This window comes from Bos javanicus, chromosome 8, assembly GCF_032452875.1.
Source record: "Bos javanicus breed banteng chromosome 8, ARS-OSU_banteng_1.0, whole genome shotgun sequence".
NCBI classification, from domain to species: Eukaryota; Metazoa; Chordata; class Mammalia; order Artiodactyla; family Bovidae; genus Bos; species Bos javanicus.
This window is the reverse complement of record NC_083875.1, coordinates 60,387,711-60,404,049: the sequence shown is the minus strand read 5'-3', so window position 1 is coordinate 60,404,049 and position 16,339 is coordinate 60,387,711. Positions and strand designations below refer to the sequence as shown.

The 16,339-nt window shown below is 47.2% G+C and overlaps 1 protein-coding gene and 1 long non-coding RNA gene across 4 annotated transcripts; one reads left to right on the top strand and one right to left on the bottom strand.

The window, feature by feature from the left end:
- Positions 1-921: 921 nt before the first annotated feature.
- On the bottom strand, positions 922-8,694 carry CA9 (carbonic anhydrase 9). 2 transcript variants are annotated; one of them, XM_061426885.1, is made up of 11 exons: positions 6,644-8,694; positions 5,813-5,842; positions 5,379-5,549; positions 5,112-5,254; positions 4,938-5,030; positions 3,831-3,897; positions 2,211-2,368; positions 1,922-2,066; positions 1,767-1,793; positions 1,271-1,352; positions 922-1,138 (listed from the first exon to the last, which is right to left on the bottom strand). In XM_061426885.1, exons 1-11 carry the CDS (start codon positions 7,251-7,253, stop codon positions 1,072-1,074), a joined length of 1,593 nt encoding a protein of 530 aa, XP_061282869.1. In that variant the 5' UTR covers positions 7,254-8,694; the 3' UTR covers positions 922-1,071. The 2 variants fall into 2 exon arrangements, with proteins under 2 accessions (XP_061282869.1, XP_061282868.1); XM_061426884.1 differs by having other exon boundaries at positions 922-1,352.
- On the top strand, positions 5,540-13,420 carry LOC133253314 (uncharacterized). Of its 2 annotated transcripts, XR_009738284.1 has the most exons (3): positions 5,543-5,661; positions 9,888-10,255; positions 11,995-13,420. It is a non-coding gene; the product is annotated as an uncharacterized LOC133253314 (long non-coding RNA). The 2 variants fall into 2 exon arrangements; XR_009738285.1 differs by having other exon boundaries at positions 5,540-5,661; positions 9,888-13,420.
- Positions 13,421-16,339: the final 2,919 nt, after the last annotated feature.

Here is a 16,339-nt window from a genome sequence, read left to right as displayed (position 1 = left end):
GAGAAGGTGGAGAGGATGCCTCAGGGGAAAAGTGAAGTTGGAAGGAGCTCTGAGTGAGCCAGAGGGATGGGGGCACTAGGCTCACCGAGGAGGGGTTGTGAACGGGTTGTGTGGAGCAGAGGAGCCTGGCAGGGCTGGAGGAGCATCCTGGCCCTTATTCCCCACAGGGCAGAGGAGCTGCGGTCAGGGGCACTGCCCCATTCCAGCAGGTGGCTGGGCACAACACAACTGGAAGGCAAAACCACAAAACTACATTGGTTTCACTTGAGCAGGGTGAAAGCCCAAAAGCCTCACTGATTTTAAGCCTAGAGACTGAGCCTGCCCTATAGACAGAGAGACAGACACACACACAGTCATTCCAACACTATAGACAGATAGACAGACACACACACACACACACACGGTCATTCCAACACTATAGGTCATTTCTGCCCGCTTCCTGATGACATCTATGTTAGGCAGACTCCTGCTGCCTCATCAAAGATGTCCACATCCTAATCCTGTGAAATGTCACCTTACATGGGAAAAGGGACTTTGAAGTCAAGTTAAGGATTCTGAGATGGGGAGATTATTCTAGGTTATCTGCGTGGGCCCAACATAATCACAAGGGTCCTTTCAACGCAGTTGTAGGTGATGTGACAATGGAAGCAAGAGATTGGAGTGATGCAAGGAAGGGGCCACAAGCCAAGGAATGCTTGGCTTCTAGAAGCTGAAAAAGGCAGGAAAATATTCTCCCCTCAAGAGTGTCCAGAGGGAACCATCCCTGAAGACACCTTGACTTTAGCCCATAAGATTCATTTTGGACATCTGACCTCGAGAACTCTTAAGAGAATAAATTTCCATTACCATTAAGTTTGTGGTAGTTTGTTATAGCAGTGATAGGAAATGAATGCACCATCCTTTTGATTTAGGAGACAAGGATTTGCTTTCCACAGGTTTTATTAGAAATATTCATTTTTAAAAATATCTTTGGAGGTTTAAAAGGAAGTGGTGTAATGAACAAGACAGTCTTCAGCTGCCCCTCGGATTCCTCTGACCAGCTTCTCTGCGTATTCTCCAAGTGGCAGGCCTCTAGGCAACAGTCTCTGTGACCTCTGCTGGGTGGTAGCTAACACTCCCTTTGGTCTCACTTAGATGTCTACACAACAGGGAAGCCTAATCAGAAATCTCACCAGGGATGAGCTCATTTGCATGCAATTTGCATGGAGCTGCTCTGGATTCCACTTGGGGAGGTGGGGGCTGGGCCTGAGGGAGAGGGTCAGTATAATACCTTTGCTGCCTTCTCATTTGCACAAGGAAGGTGATGCTGGTAACAGCAAAGAGGAGGCCAAAAACCAGGGCCAGGATGTCGCCTGGAGGGAGGAGGAAAGAGACTGCCTCAGGGAGTGAAGAGGAGCCCGTAGGATTCCCTCAGAGAGGCTTCCACCTGCACCCCACCCCACCAGCTCCGTCCGAAGTTCCGCTGCTGCTCCCTGTGTCTCCAGCAGGGGCCAGCTAAGGGAAGGGGGTGGGTACACAAGGAGGGGTAAGATAAGCACCCTTTTCCTCCTTAAAGACAAAAGAGGTGGCTTGGGAAGGAGGATTGGAGGAGTTTTTTGAGCTTCATTCTGACCAACTCTTGCTCTGGGGATGACAGGGTAAGCCCCACCTTGATCCAACACTATCCTATTGGGTTTGGAGTCTGTTCTACAGAAACACAGAGGTAGCAGTGGTGGTCCTGACTAGCCCCTGGCTGAACAGTGCCAAGGAAGGGGGCACAGACTCACCAGCAGCAAGACAGGAATTCAGGTGGACTGAAGAGAAAAAACAGATGTTAGAGCTGGGGGCTGTGACCACCAGTGACAGACAAGTGAGGACACAAGAGAGGATGCAGGCCCTGTGGCTGGAGAGGGGGTCCCAGCATCAGTAGACAAAGTGGCACCTGGTTCAACAGTCCTAGGGCTGCCATCCACGCCAGCGAGGAAGGAGGCCTCAATTATTCGCCCATTCAAAGGCTGCGTAGCTCGGAAGTTCAGCTGCAGCCGAGAGTCATCAGGTCCCCACAGGGAGTCAGAGAGGGTGTGGAGCTGGGGAGGACAGCAGACAGTGGGGGGTGGGCTCATAACACAGAAGCAAATGGGTCACAGGCTTACTGTCCACGTCCCCCACACGGCCCCTTCATCTCTTTCTGCCTCCTCATCCCCAGTGTCACCACCACACCCCAACCCCACCTGCTTAGCACTCAGCTTCACTGTCTGGTTGAACACAGTCCAGATGACCCCCTGGGCACAGGGGGGTGTGGTGAGAGACCCCTCATATCGGAAGTAGCGGCTGAGGTCAGAGGGCAGCAGTGCAGATACATCCAGTCCTGGGACCCAAGTCTCAGAGTCTGTGGAGAGGATGTGTGCTGGGGTCCAACCTATCTTGACTTCCCCTCATACACACACCAAAGCTCTGGGGTAGAGGGATACATTTTTATTTTTTATTTTTTTTCCCTAGCACTTGTCCCCCTCTGTCCCCATTCGGCTCCAGCCATATACTGCTGGTCAATGGTCTGACCTTCCTGAGCTGAGCCACAGGGGTGCAGGGGGTGCCTCCCTGCCAGAGGGCAGGGACTACAACTCAGGAGCTACTTTTTCGGGCCCTTGAGATCTGCTCAGAAGCCAGCTGGTGGGATGAAGGTTGGCCCTGGGTCACAGCCTGGCTGGGGATACATTTTTAAATCCCAGAAACCAAGCTGACCCAACTCCCTCAGACTATTTCTTCACTGAGTATATCCCTTCCTATAACTCAGCACAGGACATGACTCGGTAGAAAGTAAAAGGCTTTGGGGGCTCACAGAGTAAGAGAACTGCTACCTTGGCCCTTCTTCTGAGTCTTCACTCTTACTTTGCATACTGTGACAACATGCTGGAATGCAGATGTAAGCCAAGAGTGAATCAAAAGAGAAAATGAGTAATTTTCTGAATAATTTGTAATTTGAATAATTTGTAAGTAAATACCTATAACTATAAAAGACAAGACACAAAAATTCAAAAAGCATAGTTCTCTTTAGTTTAGCAAAATGTAAGATCCAGCTGGGTGAAGTTTAAAATGACCTAGAGTGACTAAGAAGGACAAGAAGATTTCCAACATTATTTACAAATTTAAAATATTTGATGCTGGGCTCCCTGGTGGCTCAGTGGTAAAAGAACACCTGCCAACGCAGAGGACATAGGTTCAATCCCTTGCCGGGGAAAGATCCCACATGCTGCGGAGCAACTAAGCCCGTGCACCACATTGAGCCTGTACTCGAGAGCCTGGAACCGCAACTACTGAACCTGCACCCTGCAAATACTGAAGCCCACATGCCCTAGAGCCTGTGCTCCACGAGAGAAGCCACTGCAATGAGAAGACTGCATACTGCAACTACAGAAAAGCCCCACTTGCTGCAACTAGAAAAAGCCTGCACAGTAGTGAAGACCCAGCACAGCCAAACATAAATAAAATTATTTAAAAAAAAATAAAGTCAAATATTTGATGCTTTGAAGGAGTAAGAGTTCTCAAGAAAAATTTTAGCTCTCCAGACTCAACCCCTGGAGTTCCAAACACTGTTTTTTGGTTTTATTTTGTTTTCATCTTATCTTGGTTTCTGTTTGGTTTTTAAACAAAAAATCTGTGGGCAGCAGTTAGCTTTGCCTGTTTGCTGTGTTCTGCTTCATAGTTATTATCAAGGTCACAGTAAGCCAGTTCATACTGCAACCCCCTTCTCTGTGGGAGGTAGTCCTTCTCCATCCTCAGACCTGAGGCTCCCCAAGGATGGTTCTTTGTGACAAGGGTATCAAGAGTAGGAGCCAGACCAACAAACTGACCTTTCTCGGTGATCTCTCCCAAACGTGACAGCAGCTGTTCATAGGCACTGTTTTCTTCTGGGCCTTCCTAGGAGGTGACAGTGCAAGACAGATGAATGCATGCATCTAGAGTCATGGCTGGAGGCCTATAGGTGATTCGGATTCCCACAATCCTCCCCCATTCCCCAGCTCTGAGAATGCTGGGGAAACACAAAATCTTATGTATTATTACTCAAAGTCCATTTACTTCTACTTTGCAAACTGACCTAACTAGGTGGACTCATTTTCAGTGGCAAATAGGAGGAAGAGGAGGATGCGGGGCCATTTTACTAGGATACAAGGCTCTCAACGATGGGCTCTACTTACTTTTCCAGGCTCACTTATCACTAACTCTATACATATTCCGTGGTCCTGCCACAGACAACCCCAATAACCTTTGTATTCATGGTACCTCTGCATTCACCTTAATAATTCATGAGTTTGACTTTTGGAGCCAGGACACGCTATTTCCAAGGTGCTTCTCTGCAATGCTGTGAGGCTGGTGTTAATGAGTCAGGGAGGCAGTGAGTCTAACAGGTGTCTCACCATCCTTCCTTTCTATTAGCCTCTTCTAATCATTGTGTTTGTACCTTTGATCAGTACAAGTCCAAAGAAGTCAAATGCTTCTCTAGACTCAGTGCATTCTGCAAAGGGGAAATTATGGGTTATAAAAGTATTAGAGAAATGACTCTTCCTTTTGACCATTCCCCACATGTGCCATTCCCCAAATGGGCCATATTCTGAGTCTTTGTGTGTACTGTTCGCTCTGCATAGAATATCTCTTTTTCTTTCCCACTAGCAAAGGCTTCAAGTTTTACCTCCTCTGTGAGGCCTTCCCTGACTACCTCTTTGACTATGTGTCCTCTGTATATGTCTACCCTATTAGCCTCCCTCACTGGCTGCGGGGAGACGGGATCAACGGTTTTGGGATCTTTTTTTGTGGCCCAGAGCCTGGCTCACAGTGGGCGTTAATCAAAGAACTAATGAGTGAAGATGACAGTCAGGTGCAGGGATGGGAGTTTCTGGGGCAAGATATTCTGAGCCCGAGGGCGTAGGAAAGCAGAGGTGGGGAGTGTCCAGGGCTGGTACCTGCAGAAAGGCGGCCAAGACGGCCAAGCCCCCTGGGCGCCCCAAAGCCTCGTCAAATTCCTCAAATGCAGTGCTGAGGTGAACCACGTGAATCTAGAAAAGACACAGTAGGAGTAGGCGAGATCCCTTACCCGGCACTCCACTTCGACCCTTCGCGGACAGCTGCGCGCTCACCTCGGCAGGAAAACGGTGACCATCAACCGTGTGTTCCGAGCCCGGGCGACCCGCGGCCCCCCAGTGCAAATGTAACTGCAGGGCCCGGTACTCCTGCCCGGGATCCAAGGCCATCTTCAGCCCGGAAGGCAGACTCAGCTGCACTGTGTGGTGAGAGGCAGGTGAACCGGGGCCCGCCCCACCCTCAGCCTAACTTCCAATCACCGTCCCCTCATCTCCAGGTAGACTCCGCCCCTTCCCCGAGGCTCCCCCGGGAGGCCACCTCACCGGTGTGGCCGTTGTTGCACAGGCGCAGTTTTGGTTGTGGCGGGAGCTCAAAGCCAAGGAATTCCAGGGGGCGCAGGGCTGGACAAAACGCAGTGAGCTCCGGGCGGATGTCTACCGGGGATTGAAAGCGGCCAGCGCAGGCTGGGGACACCTGGGGCCATGGCGGAGCGCCTGGAGTGGGCAAGTGTGTACAGGAAGTTTGAAGACAAGATCAGGAACTTTTAGGGAAGCGGAGGAGAAAAAGTGATGCGGTCGAGTCAGGAGGCATCCGGGAGGGAAACAGGTAAAGGATGCGGGGATTGGGGTTGGCGGGGGACAGGCAGCGGGTGTTGTCCGGGACCGGCAGACGTGGATGCGAGGTGAGAGGGATGCGTGTGCGGGCATCAGCAGAGCTGGGTGCCCAGATTGGGTCTGTGTAGGGGTGGGTGTCTCACCTCCATAGCGCCAATGACTGTGGCCATCCCCTGCATAAATGAGAAGAATGAAGAGGCTGATCTTTGAGCCCAGTCCCTCCCCAGCGGCCAAAAAGAGGTGGGCCGTCCTCACTAGCAGCGTTCACAAACTCAGATTCTTACAAAAGCATAGCAGGTAACAGAAACACCAGAAACAGGCACAACAGGTTGCAGCCAGATAAAAGGCCATAGCTTGATGGGCCACACAAAGATTCTACTAGCCCGCTTGCAACCACTGTCTTAGGGTCTGTAAAGCAGGTGGAGACCTCAGTTCCCAGGCCCAGGTTAGTAGACCATCTTTCTCCTTTAGAAATCCCTCCTCCCCACTCTCCCTGTTTCCTTTCTGATCTCCATCTCCTTTTCCAAAGTTTCTGGCTTGAGGGTCAAGAAACCAGGTTCCTCTACCTGCTGTTTCCCGCTTCCTAGGTCTCACTTTCCTCATCTGTAGACTGAAGATGCGGTGATTTCTACAAACCCTTCCTGCTCTTCCTCTGGTACCAGCCCCCCTCCTTCCTCTCCTGTCTCTTCATACTTTGCTCTCCACATTCTGATCTTTTTTTCCTCTCCAACCTCCCCCTTTCTTTTCTGTCTCTTCCTGCTTACCTCTCTCCATCTGTGTCCCTTTTGTCTCTTCATCTAGCTCTGAAAGGGAGTAAGGGGCTAGTGGCAAGGGAGCTCCTGGGGTTGGGAAAATTCACTGTCAGAGCACAGGCTCCTCTTCTTCCCTGAATAATCCCTCCCTGGGCTGGGGTTTAATGAGGGGGAAGCACCAACCTCCTGGAGCCCAGGTTTGCAGAGCTGATGACCACTTACCTTTTTCATCTCTGTGGGCGTTATTCTGGGGGCCTTCAGTGTCCCTGGGTGCCTCAACAGTTGGTAGATCCTCTAACTTCAGAGAATTCTCTTCTCCTGGGTCTGTCTTCAATCCAGGTAGGTCCTCTTCTTCAGGTGAGTCCTCCTCTTCAGGTATATCCTCTTCACTGGGCAGGTCCTCCTCACCAAGTGGATCATCTTCTCCAGATGAATCTCCTCCCGTGGTGGGAGCACCCTGCATCCAGAGCAGCTTCTGGGGATGGGCAGGCACCAGAAGGAGCAGTAACAGCAGCAATTGCACAGCTGGGCCTGGGGCAGGGGCCGGAATCCACAGAGGGAGCCGGGGGCTGGGGCACAGGGGAGCCATGTGGCTGACTGTGGGGTGTCCTGGGACACAGTGTGTACGGGCTGTACGTGCATAGGAAATAGGAGGTGGGTGGGGGAGGAGCAAGCCTGGAGGGGAGCAAGCTGACTCACAGAAGGGCCTTTTGGAGATGGAGCCAAAGTCCTGTGGGTCTAACTGGCCCTGTGCCCCCTCCCCGATAGCAAGATGGGAATGGGGTGGAGTGAGGGGCAGGTATGTGCCCAGCCAGAAGGTTATCGGGGTCATGGGCTCAGCCTGGAACCCAAGGCACCACCTGGCACTATACAGGTTCTCTCTGGCACCGCCCGACTGCTAGTCAGCCAGCTTCAGCTAACCCTGGCTTGTTTCCCAGCCCCAGGCAGCTGGGGCCCCCACATCCTCTGGCTGAGAGGGGAAGCTGCCCATATATACATCCCTGGCTGGGCTAGGGAGCAGGTAAAGGGGTAGGGAAAGCTCCTGGGGGAGTCTGGGGGTGGGAGAGTGGATGGATGGATAGGTGGGATGTGAATTTGAATATGAATGGACAGCTGCATATATTCATGAGTCTCTGATGGGTTAAAACTGAATGTAATATTCATTGTATTACACCTCTGCTCAAAAACCTTCATTGGCTTCCCACACTCTGCAAAGTATCTTCCATCAGGTCCCTTCAAAATCTTACCCAAGAGACTTTTCCATTTTATCTCCTACTACTTTCCCTCATATTCTAGCCAAATTAAACTATTCGTTTTTTATCCAAACCTTTGACCACTTTTGTTCATCTCTTTCTCGCTGCTGGGAATGCCTTTCGCTCTTCTGTTTATTTAGCATCTACCATATGTCAGGCCGGAGAAGGCAATGGCACCCCACTCCAGTACTCTTGCCTGGAAAATCCCATGGATGAAGGAGCCTGGTAGGCTGCAGTCCATGGGGTCGCTAAGAGTCGGACACGACTCAGCGACTTCATTTTCACTTTTCACTTTCATGCATTGGAGAAGGAAATGGCAACCCACTCCAGTGTTCTTGCCTGGAGAATCCCAGGGACGGGGGAGCCTGATGGCTGCCGTCTATGGGGTCACACAGAGTCGGACACGACTGAAGTGACTTAGCATAGCATAGCATATAATAGCATATGTCAGGCTAGAGGTATGGAAACAAGACACAGTCCCTGTCCTGAGGAGCTCACTGTCTAGTGACTGAAGGCAAAACTATCATAATATTTGGAGGAGAGAGATGAATTCTTCCTCAGAAAGTAACACAGAAGTTGGCAAAATCTGATCAGGGTTTAAAGAAGTAGCAGTTCAATTGGTTTAAAAAAAAAAAAAAAAAGTGGGGGAACTGGGATCCTGGGCAAAAGAGAGATATCAAATACTTTGAGCAGGAGAGTGACAGAATCCATATCTCACACTAGGTTATGTTGGGGGGTAGTGTGGAGCATGGATTTGAGGGTGAAAATGGGTGCGAAGAGGTGAAGAGTGAGAGGACCCCAAGAATGGGCTGGGGGTTCCCAGTCTGCCTATTCACTTAACATTTGGTGAGCCCCCTCCAGTCCTCCAGGCACGGTTCTAGGCCTTAGGGATGCAGCACTCACCTGGAGAACAGCCTCTGCTGTTCTGTAGCTCACATTCTAGGAAGGCCCCAGTGGCTTCGACAAATCAGAAGACAGTAAGGCCATCTCAGGAGATTCTTCTCTGGGGCTCATATTCAGTAGGTATGTACACCATCACGGTTGTATAGGCTAATTAAATATGTTGAAAATTTATAGTCTGGTTTGTAACTAGCCTCTAACTCCAGGGTGCTTCTGCTACCCCACTCCCCTTTGGGGACCCTCCTAGCCTTATGACCTCTTATCTAAAGAAGTAATGCTTGGCACAGAACAGGCTCTGGACACCACTTGAGTGTCCCATCCAGTTTCCACTCTGGATCAGTACTTATATACCCATAACCGTGTTATATAGTTTTACTACCTCTTCTGTGTAACTCCCTTTTATTATTCAAGACTCAGCTCATACAACCACTATGGAGAACGGTATAGAGCTTCCTTAAAAAACTAAATAGAACTATCATACGATCCAGCAGTCCCACACCTGAGCATATGTCTGGAGAAAACCATAATTCAAAAAGATATATGCACCACCCCAATGTTCACTGAAGCACTATTTATAATAACCAAGACATGGAAGCAACCCAAATATCCATTGACAGATGAGTAGATAAAGAAGGTGTGTGTGGGGGGGGGGCGGCGGGGAGGGGTGTGTGTGTGTAATACTACACAGCCATAAAAAAGAATGAAACAATAACATTTGCAGCAACATGGGTGGATCTAGAGATTCTCATGGTTAAGTAAGTCAGAGAAACAAATACCATGATATCATTTATATGTGGAATCCAAAAAAAAAAAAGATACAAATGAACTTATTTACAAAACAGAAACAGATTCACAGAATTAGAAAAGACACTTATGGTTACCAAAGGGGAAAGGTAGAGGGGAGGGATAAAATAGGAGGTTGGGATTAACATATGAACACTACTATATGGAAAAGGATGGATATATGTGTATGTATAACTGATTCACTTTGCTGTACATCTGAAACTAACAAAAACATTGTATATCAGCTATACTCCAAATATTAAAAAAAAAAGACTCAGCTCAAAGGCTATCTCCAGGAAGTCTTGCTTGACCAACTCTACACCACAGGAAGAGATTTCTGGTAACTCTGAACCACCACAGTTCTTTGCCTGCACTAATAATCTTGCTTACCATCCAATTCATATTAAGGTGATTTATGATGTTATATCTGCTCTAATAGCCTCGAGGTTCATAAGGACAGGGTCCAGTATTTGACTGAGTCCATCTGATATTCAACTGTCTTTTATTATTGATCATTTTTCTCTTTTCAGATCACTGTGCCAGGGCTTAAGAAAAACCAGACTAAGATAGCTTCCCTGCCTTCAGGGAGCCCATTGACAATGACTTGTGTATGTCAAACCACAATTATTCCAGGAGTGGGGCATCACATTTCTACAGCACCCTAAACTGTGTGCCTTGTCAGAGTGACTGTCATACGGTATGCCAAAACGTGTACGGTTGAACAGCTGTACTCCAAGCGGTCATCTTAGGAGCCAATCAGTCTACCAATCTAGGTTGCCATTTCTGGAGCTAAATTAAGAGACATCCATGGCAATCCAAGCAGGCACTCCTGATGGTCAGCTCATTGCCTGGGGCAGCTGTGTTGTCAGGACCTTGGTTGGACCCAGACACACGGAAGGTACATGATAATATTTAAATTAGATAGGCCTGGATAAGACAGAAGGGGATAATGACTATGGGGGAGTCATGGGAAGGACAGAGATAGGAACACCATGCTACCTGAAGTCTGGAGTTTGCATGTCCAGAACTTTCTCCAGCACCAATCATAGTTTTATTCCATATTCCCTTTCCAAATGTTTTGAATGTTTCCATCTTTTTCTGTTTTAGATCTCTGTCGGGTCTCCTTGTACACTTCTCTGTGGTGTCTCCACACGTCTCCCCTCCGTCTCTGCTGCTTTTTCTCAGTATTTCAGAGTCCAGATCTACATCGAGGTGTAGCTCTGTGCTCCGGCTCCCTAGTTTCCCAAGTGCCATTCTCCATGGGTGCTGTCTCTTGAGCTCTCCGTCTCTGTGTGTGACTATGTCTCTGGTCTGGGTGGGGAACGTGGACTCTGATCCTGGATCGAGCCTTTGCAACTGGGAGTCTGCCAAACTCTAGAACAGGTTTGAGCTCCCAGAGTCTTGTTTCCTGGGTCTCCCTAGGTTGGGACAGAGTGTACTCAGGGCTGATTGACTGGGTCACCCCCCTTCTCCTGTCTTGGCCTGGCACACATTTCTCTGTGGTTGCTTAAGGCCAAGTCTTTGGTCATTAGGGTCTGTGTCTTAAGACATCTAGAGCCATGTCTCTGCTTATCCCATGGCTGCAGAGAAGGGAGCTATGTACCAGGGAAGCAGGAGAAAAATCCCCCTATTCCCCAGACATGGACCAGAAGCAAAGACAAATCACAGCCCTTGTAGGGCTCTGGGGACTGCCCTGTAGTCCGAGCCCACCTCACCATCTGTATTATTTTCCTATGACTGCTGTAACAAATTTCCACAAACTGGGTAGCTTAAAGCAACCAAGATTTATTCTCTCATAGTTCTGGAGGTGAAGAGTCTGAAATTAAGGTGTTGGTAGGGTCCTGTTCCTTCTGAAGGTTCAAAGGCCTCTTTCAGCTTCTGGTGGCTCCAGGTATTCCTTGGCTTGTGGCTGCATAACTTCAATCTGTGCTTCCAACTTCACATGGACTTCTCTTGTCCATGTGTCTTCTACTGGCTGTCGCTTTTTTTTTTTTTTTTTTTGACAGGTAAGGAGATTTATTTAGAGGGAACACACTTCACAGACAGAGTGTGGGCCATCTCAGAATGTGAAAGCAGCCCTGGTTGTCTCTTATAGGAACACTTATCATTTGGTTTTAGGACCCACCAGGATAATCCCAGAGAAGGCAATGGCACCCCACTCTAGTACTTTTGCCTGGAAAATCCCATGGACAGAGGAGCCTGGTAGGCGGCAGTCCACGGGGTCGCTAAGAGTCGGGCACGACTGAGCGACTTCACTTTCACTTTTCACTTCCATGCATTGGAGAAGGAAATGGCAACCCACTCCAGTGTTCTTGCCAGGAGAATCCCAGGGACGGGGGAGCCTGGTGGGCTGCCATCTATGGGGTCGCACAGAGTTGGACATGACTGACGTGACTTAGCAGCAGCAGCAGCAGGATAATCCAGGATGATCTTAAGATTCTTAATTTAACTGCATCTACAAAAACCCTTTTTCCAAATAGGGTGACATTCACAGGTTTGAAGAGTTAGGACACGGACTTGTCTTTATGGGGGTCACCGTTTAGCCCACTGTACCATCAGCCATTTTGGAACTGAACACACAGGGTGATGAGCTGGAGACCTTCATGCCTTCTGCCTACATCTCTCTTCATGTTGTAGGCAATTTCATCTACTCCCATGGCTTCTGTAAACTGATGACAGCCAAGTATCCCCACGTTGGACTCTGCTCATTTCAGATATATAACCACCTGCCTAATGGATGTCCCCACTTGGATCTCCCACAAGTATCTCAAATTCAACAGGCCTCTAGTCAAATTCCTCTGTCCCCAAAACTACTTCTTCCACCCTCTACCAAGTGGTGTAAGTCAGAAACCTGGTACCATCTTTTCTTGCCTTGTTTTCCTTGATGGGTTTGAACCTAGGTGGGGCCAATCAGAATGAAGCTCTGTGTTTCAAGTATTTGATGACTAAGGGAACTCACTTTCATTTTGTCCAAACATGGATAAGGAAGCACACAACCTCTGGAACTGTGGGGAGCCACCTTGTAACTCCAATGGAAGCCAGCCTTAAGATGAAGATAAAACCATGAAAGACAGAGGAACTGTGGAATGCAGTCCTTGGGGCTAAACTAAACCTAGAGCCTATATCTGGACTGTAATCTGTATCTGGACTTTTCAGTTACATGAGCCAATAAATTATTGTTAAGCCACTTTGAATTGATTATTTGTGACATAGTCTTACTGATATAAATTCCCTCTATAGCCTGTGTCTATGTCTCCAGTCTCTTCTCATCACAATCTCCTTTGCAATCTGTGCTCCAGTCTTACTAAACTTCTAGCAGTTTCTTGAATGCATCACGTGTGAGTGTGTGTGTGTTTTATCTCCAATCCCTTATCCATGCTATTTTTTTGTCTACCTCACCCACACTGCCAGCTCTGCCTAGTCAAGTTTTGTTCTGTTTATTCTCCTAGCATCCTTCAGTTCACATGTTACTTCCTGAGAAGCCTCCCTGACCCCTAGATTAGGGTCAGTCCCTTCCTCCTGCATGCATAGAAGCCTGTATTTCCTTTGTAATGTGTATCTCACTTTATGGTGACTCCTTACCACGTCTGTCATGCTGGACTAAAAGCATTCATAAGGGCATGGGTCACATTTCTCTTATTCCCCATCTTCATGCCTAGCATAGGACCTGATGCATGAGAGGCATTTAGTATTTTTTAAATATTGATTTATGTGGCTGCTTTGGGTCTCAGTTGTGGCACGTGGGGTCTTTGTTGCTTGTTGTAGGATCTTTCGTTGGGGTCCATGAACTCTCTAGTTGTGGTGTGCAGGCTTTGCAGTTGCGGTGCTCAGGTTTAGTTGCCCTGCAGCATGTGGGATCTTAGTTCCCCAACCAGGGATCAAACCCACGTCCCCTGCATTGCATGGTGGATTCTTAACCACTGGACCACCAGGGAAGTCCCAAGGCATTTGATTTTTGTGGAATGACTGGTGGTTATTGTTTAAAGCATCCTGAGAGCTTCTCCAGCAGCCAGTTAGTTGAAAGCAGAGATTAAGGGTAATTAAATGATAGAGAAAAAAAAAACACATTTTTTGGGGGGGGCTGTGCCACACAGCTTACAGAATCTTAGTTCCCTGACCAAGGATTGAACCCGGGCTCCAGCAGTAAAAGCGCTGAGTCCTAACCACTGGACTGCCAAAGAATCACCTTCACTCCTTTATTTTTTGAAGCAACCGACAAACAACTAATCTCAAAAATATACAAGCAAATCCTTCAGCTCAACTCCAGAAAAATAAATGACCCAATCAAAAAATGGGCCAAAGATCTAAATAGACATTTCTCCAAAGAAGACATACAGATGGCTAACAAACACATGAAAAGATGCTCAACATCACTCATTATCAGAGAAATGCAAATCAAAACCATTATGAGATATCATTTCACACCAGTCAGAATGGCTGCGACCCAAAAGTCTACAAATAATAAATGCTGGAGAGGGTGTGGAGAAAAGGGAACCCTCTTACACTGTTGGTGGGAATGCAAACCAGTACAGCCACTATGGATAACAGTGTGGAGATTCCTTAAAAAACTGGAAATAGAACTGCCTTATGATCCAGCGATCCCACTGCTGGGCATACACACTGAGGAAACCAGAAGGGAAAGAGACACGTGTACCCCAATGTTCATCGCAGCACTGTTTATAATAGCCAGGACATGGAAGCAACCTAGATGTCCATCAGCAGATGAAAGGATAAGAAAGCTGTGGTACATATACACAATGGAGTATTACTCAGCCATTAAAAAGAATACATTTGAATCAGTTCTAATGAGGTGGATGAAACTGGAGCCTATTATACAGAGTGAAGTAAGCCAGAAGGAAAAACACCAATACAGTATACTAACGCATATATATGGAATTTAGAAAGATGGTAACGATAACCCTGTATACGAGACAGCAAAAGAGACACTAATGTATAGAACAGGCTTATGGACTCTGTGGGAGAGGGAGAGGGTGGGAAGATTTGGGAGAATGACATTGAAACATGTGAAATGTCATGTATGAAACGAGATGCCAGTCCAGGTTCAATGCACGATGCTGGATAAAGAAAAAAAAAAAGAACAGTAAAGAGCAAGAGCTTTGGATCAAACAGAACCAGGTTTTGGGTCCCTTATGTTTACAAGCTGTATGACCTTGGGCAAAGCACTTAATCTCAGCAAGTCTGTAAAATGAGAACTAATATAACATCTAACATTTGTTGATTACTTTTTATGTGCTGGGCACTGGGCTAATTATGTCACGTGCATTCATTATCTCATTTCATCCTCAAAATAATCCTATGAAGAAGATGCTATTAATATGCTCATTTAAAAAAAAAAAGAAAAAGAAAAAAAATATATATATATATATATTTTAAGAATAGACTTCCCCAGTGGTCTAGTGGTTAAGACTCCACCTTCCAATGTGGGGGGTGTGGGTTCAACCCTTGGTTTGGGAACTAAGATCCCACATGCCACAGGATTTTATTTTAAAAATTTAAAGGATAGAGAGGTTGTTGACTGCCCTCTGATCCTCTTCTTTGTCCCCTGCCCCTTCCTTTAGCTTTAGGGGAGATTGTGGGTTGAGTCAGTTCCAGGCAGACTATAGTGCCTGATTTGCTCTGTGGGACACTTGGTCTCCAGGGAATCAGTTGTCTCCAAGTGTCCTCAGTGTGTCTTGCTCAGCTTTGCCCTCCTCTGCCTCAACAGTTGAATGATTTCCCCACCTGAGCTCACAATTGACTCTATTCCCATCTCCTCTTCCATCCACCTAAAGTACACTCACACTGGCAGGACACCCAGACACCCTCATTACCGACTGTGCCCCCAGGGGTTATGCTCTGTTCTCATCACCTGGGCTCATGGTGATGCCAGTTATCATGAGATGACCTGTCCCCTTTCATCCTGCAGCTCTTTGTGTGGACTGTCCGACATTCACCTGAGGCAGTGTAACCAGTGCTCCACCTATATGGTATCACCAGTTCCTCTGTGAACTGTCCAAGGTACAGTCTGACCCAAACTCTCTTGCCTCCACCAAGCCCTTCAAGTTGTTTTTCCCTGATCTAAGTCCAGCATTTCTCTTTCCTCAGAATTCTTAGAATGTCAGAGAGCTAGAGGTGACCTCAGAACCCTGACAATACCCTGGTTTTTGGCTTTGGGCCTGGATTCCTGAGTCCTCAGTGGTAGTAATGGGGCCTAAGGTTTCTAACTAACATTGTGGTTTTTAATAGCACTTTTTTTTTTTCTAATTTACATAGTAACACATGCATGCTCAAGCAGAAAACTTGGGAAAAGCAGAAAAGTATAAGGGGATTTTTAAAATCACCCTTTTGATCCCATTCACCCCTTTAACCTTAGTGATCCAGTACCTCTTACAGCTTAGGTGCTTAATAAATATTTGTTGAATGAATTACCTTTGGTCCCATCACCCAGAGATAAAAACCACAACTACCTTTCGATTGTTTATCCTTCCAGTCTTATATTTTGTTGTTGTTCAGTCGCTTAGTCATGGGTTCAGTTGTGACCCCATGGATTGCAGCACGCCAGGCTTCCCTGATTATACCTAAATAGACCGTATTATACAGTTTTATGGCCTGCTTTTTTCCTCTCGGCAATATACTACGTGTTTCCCAAAATTAATGGCTTTTTTACATCATCTTCAATGCTTTCATATTATTCCTTCAAATGGTTGTACCATAATTTTCCTAGCTAATTCTCTACCACTGGGCATTTAAGTGACTTCCAGTTTTCTGTTGTTACAAACAACATTTTGCCACCCATCCTAGTATATATATTTTTGTCCGCATAGTGGTTTTTTTAGGATGCATTACTAAAGAAGTGGAATTGCTGGGTCATAAGAGTAAGCACATTTTAAGATATCTCATACATACTGACAAAATGACACTGCTAATTTACCCTCCAGGGCTATTGCCAGTTTTCCAAAAGACCTAACTAAGTAAGGAAAAT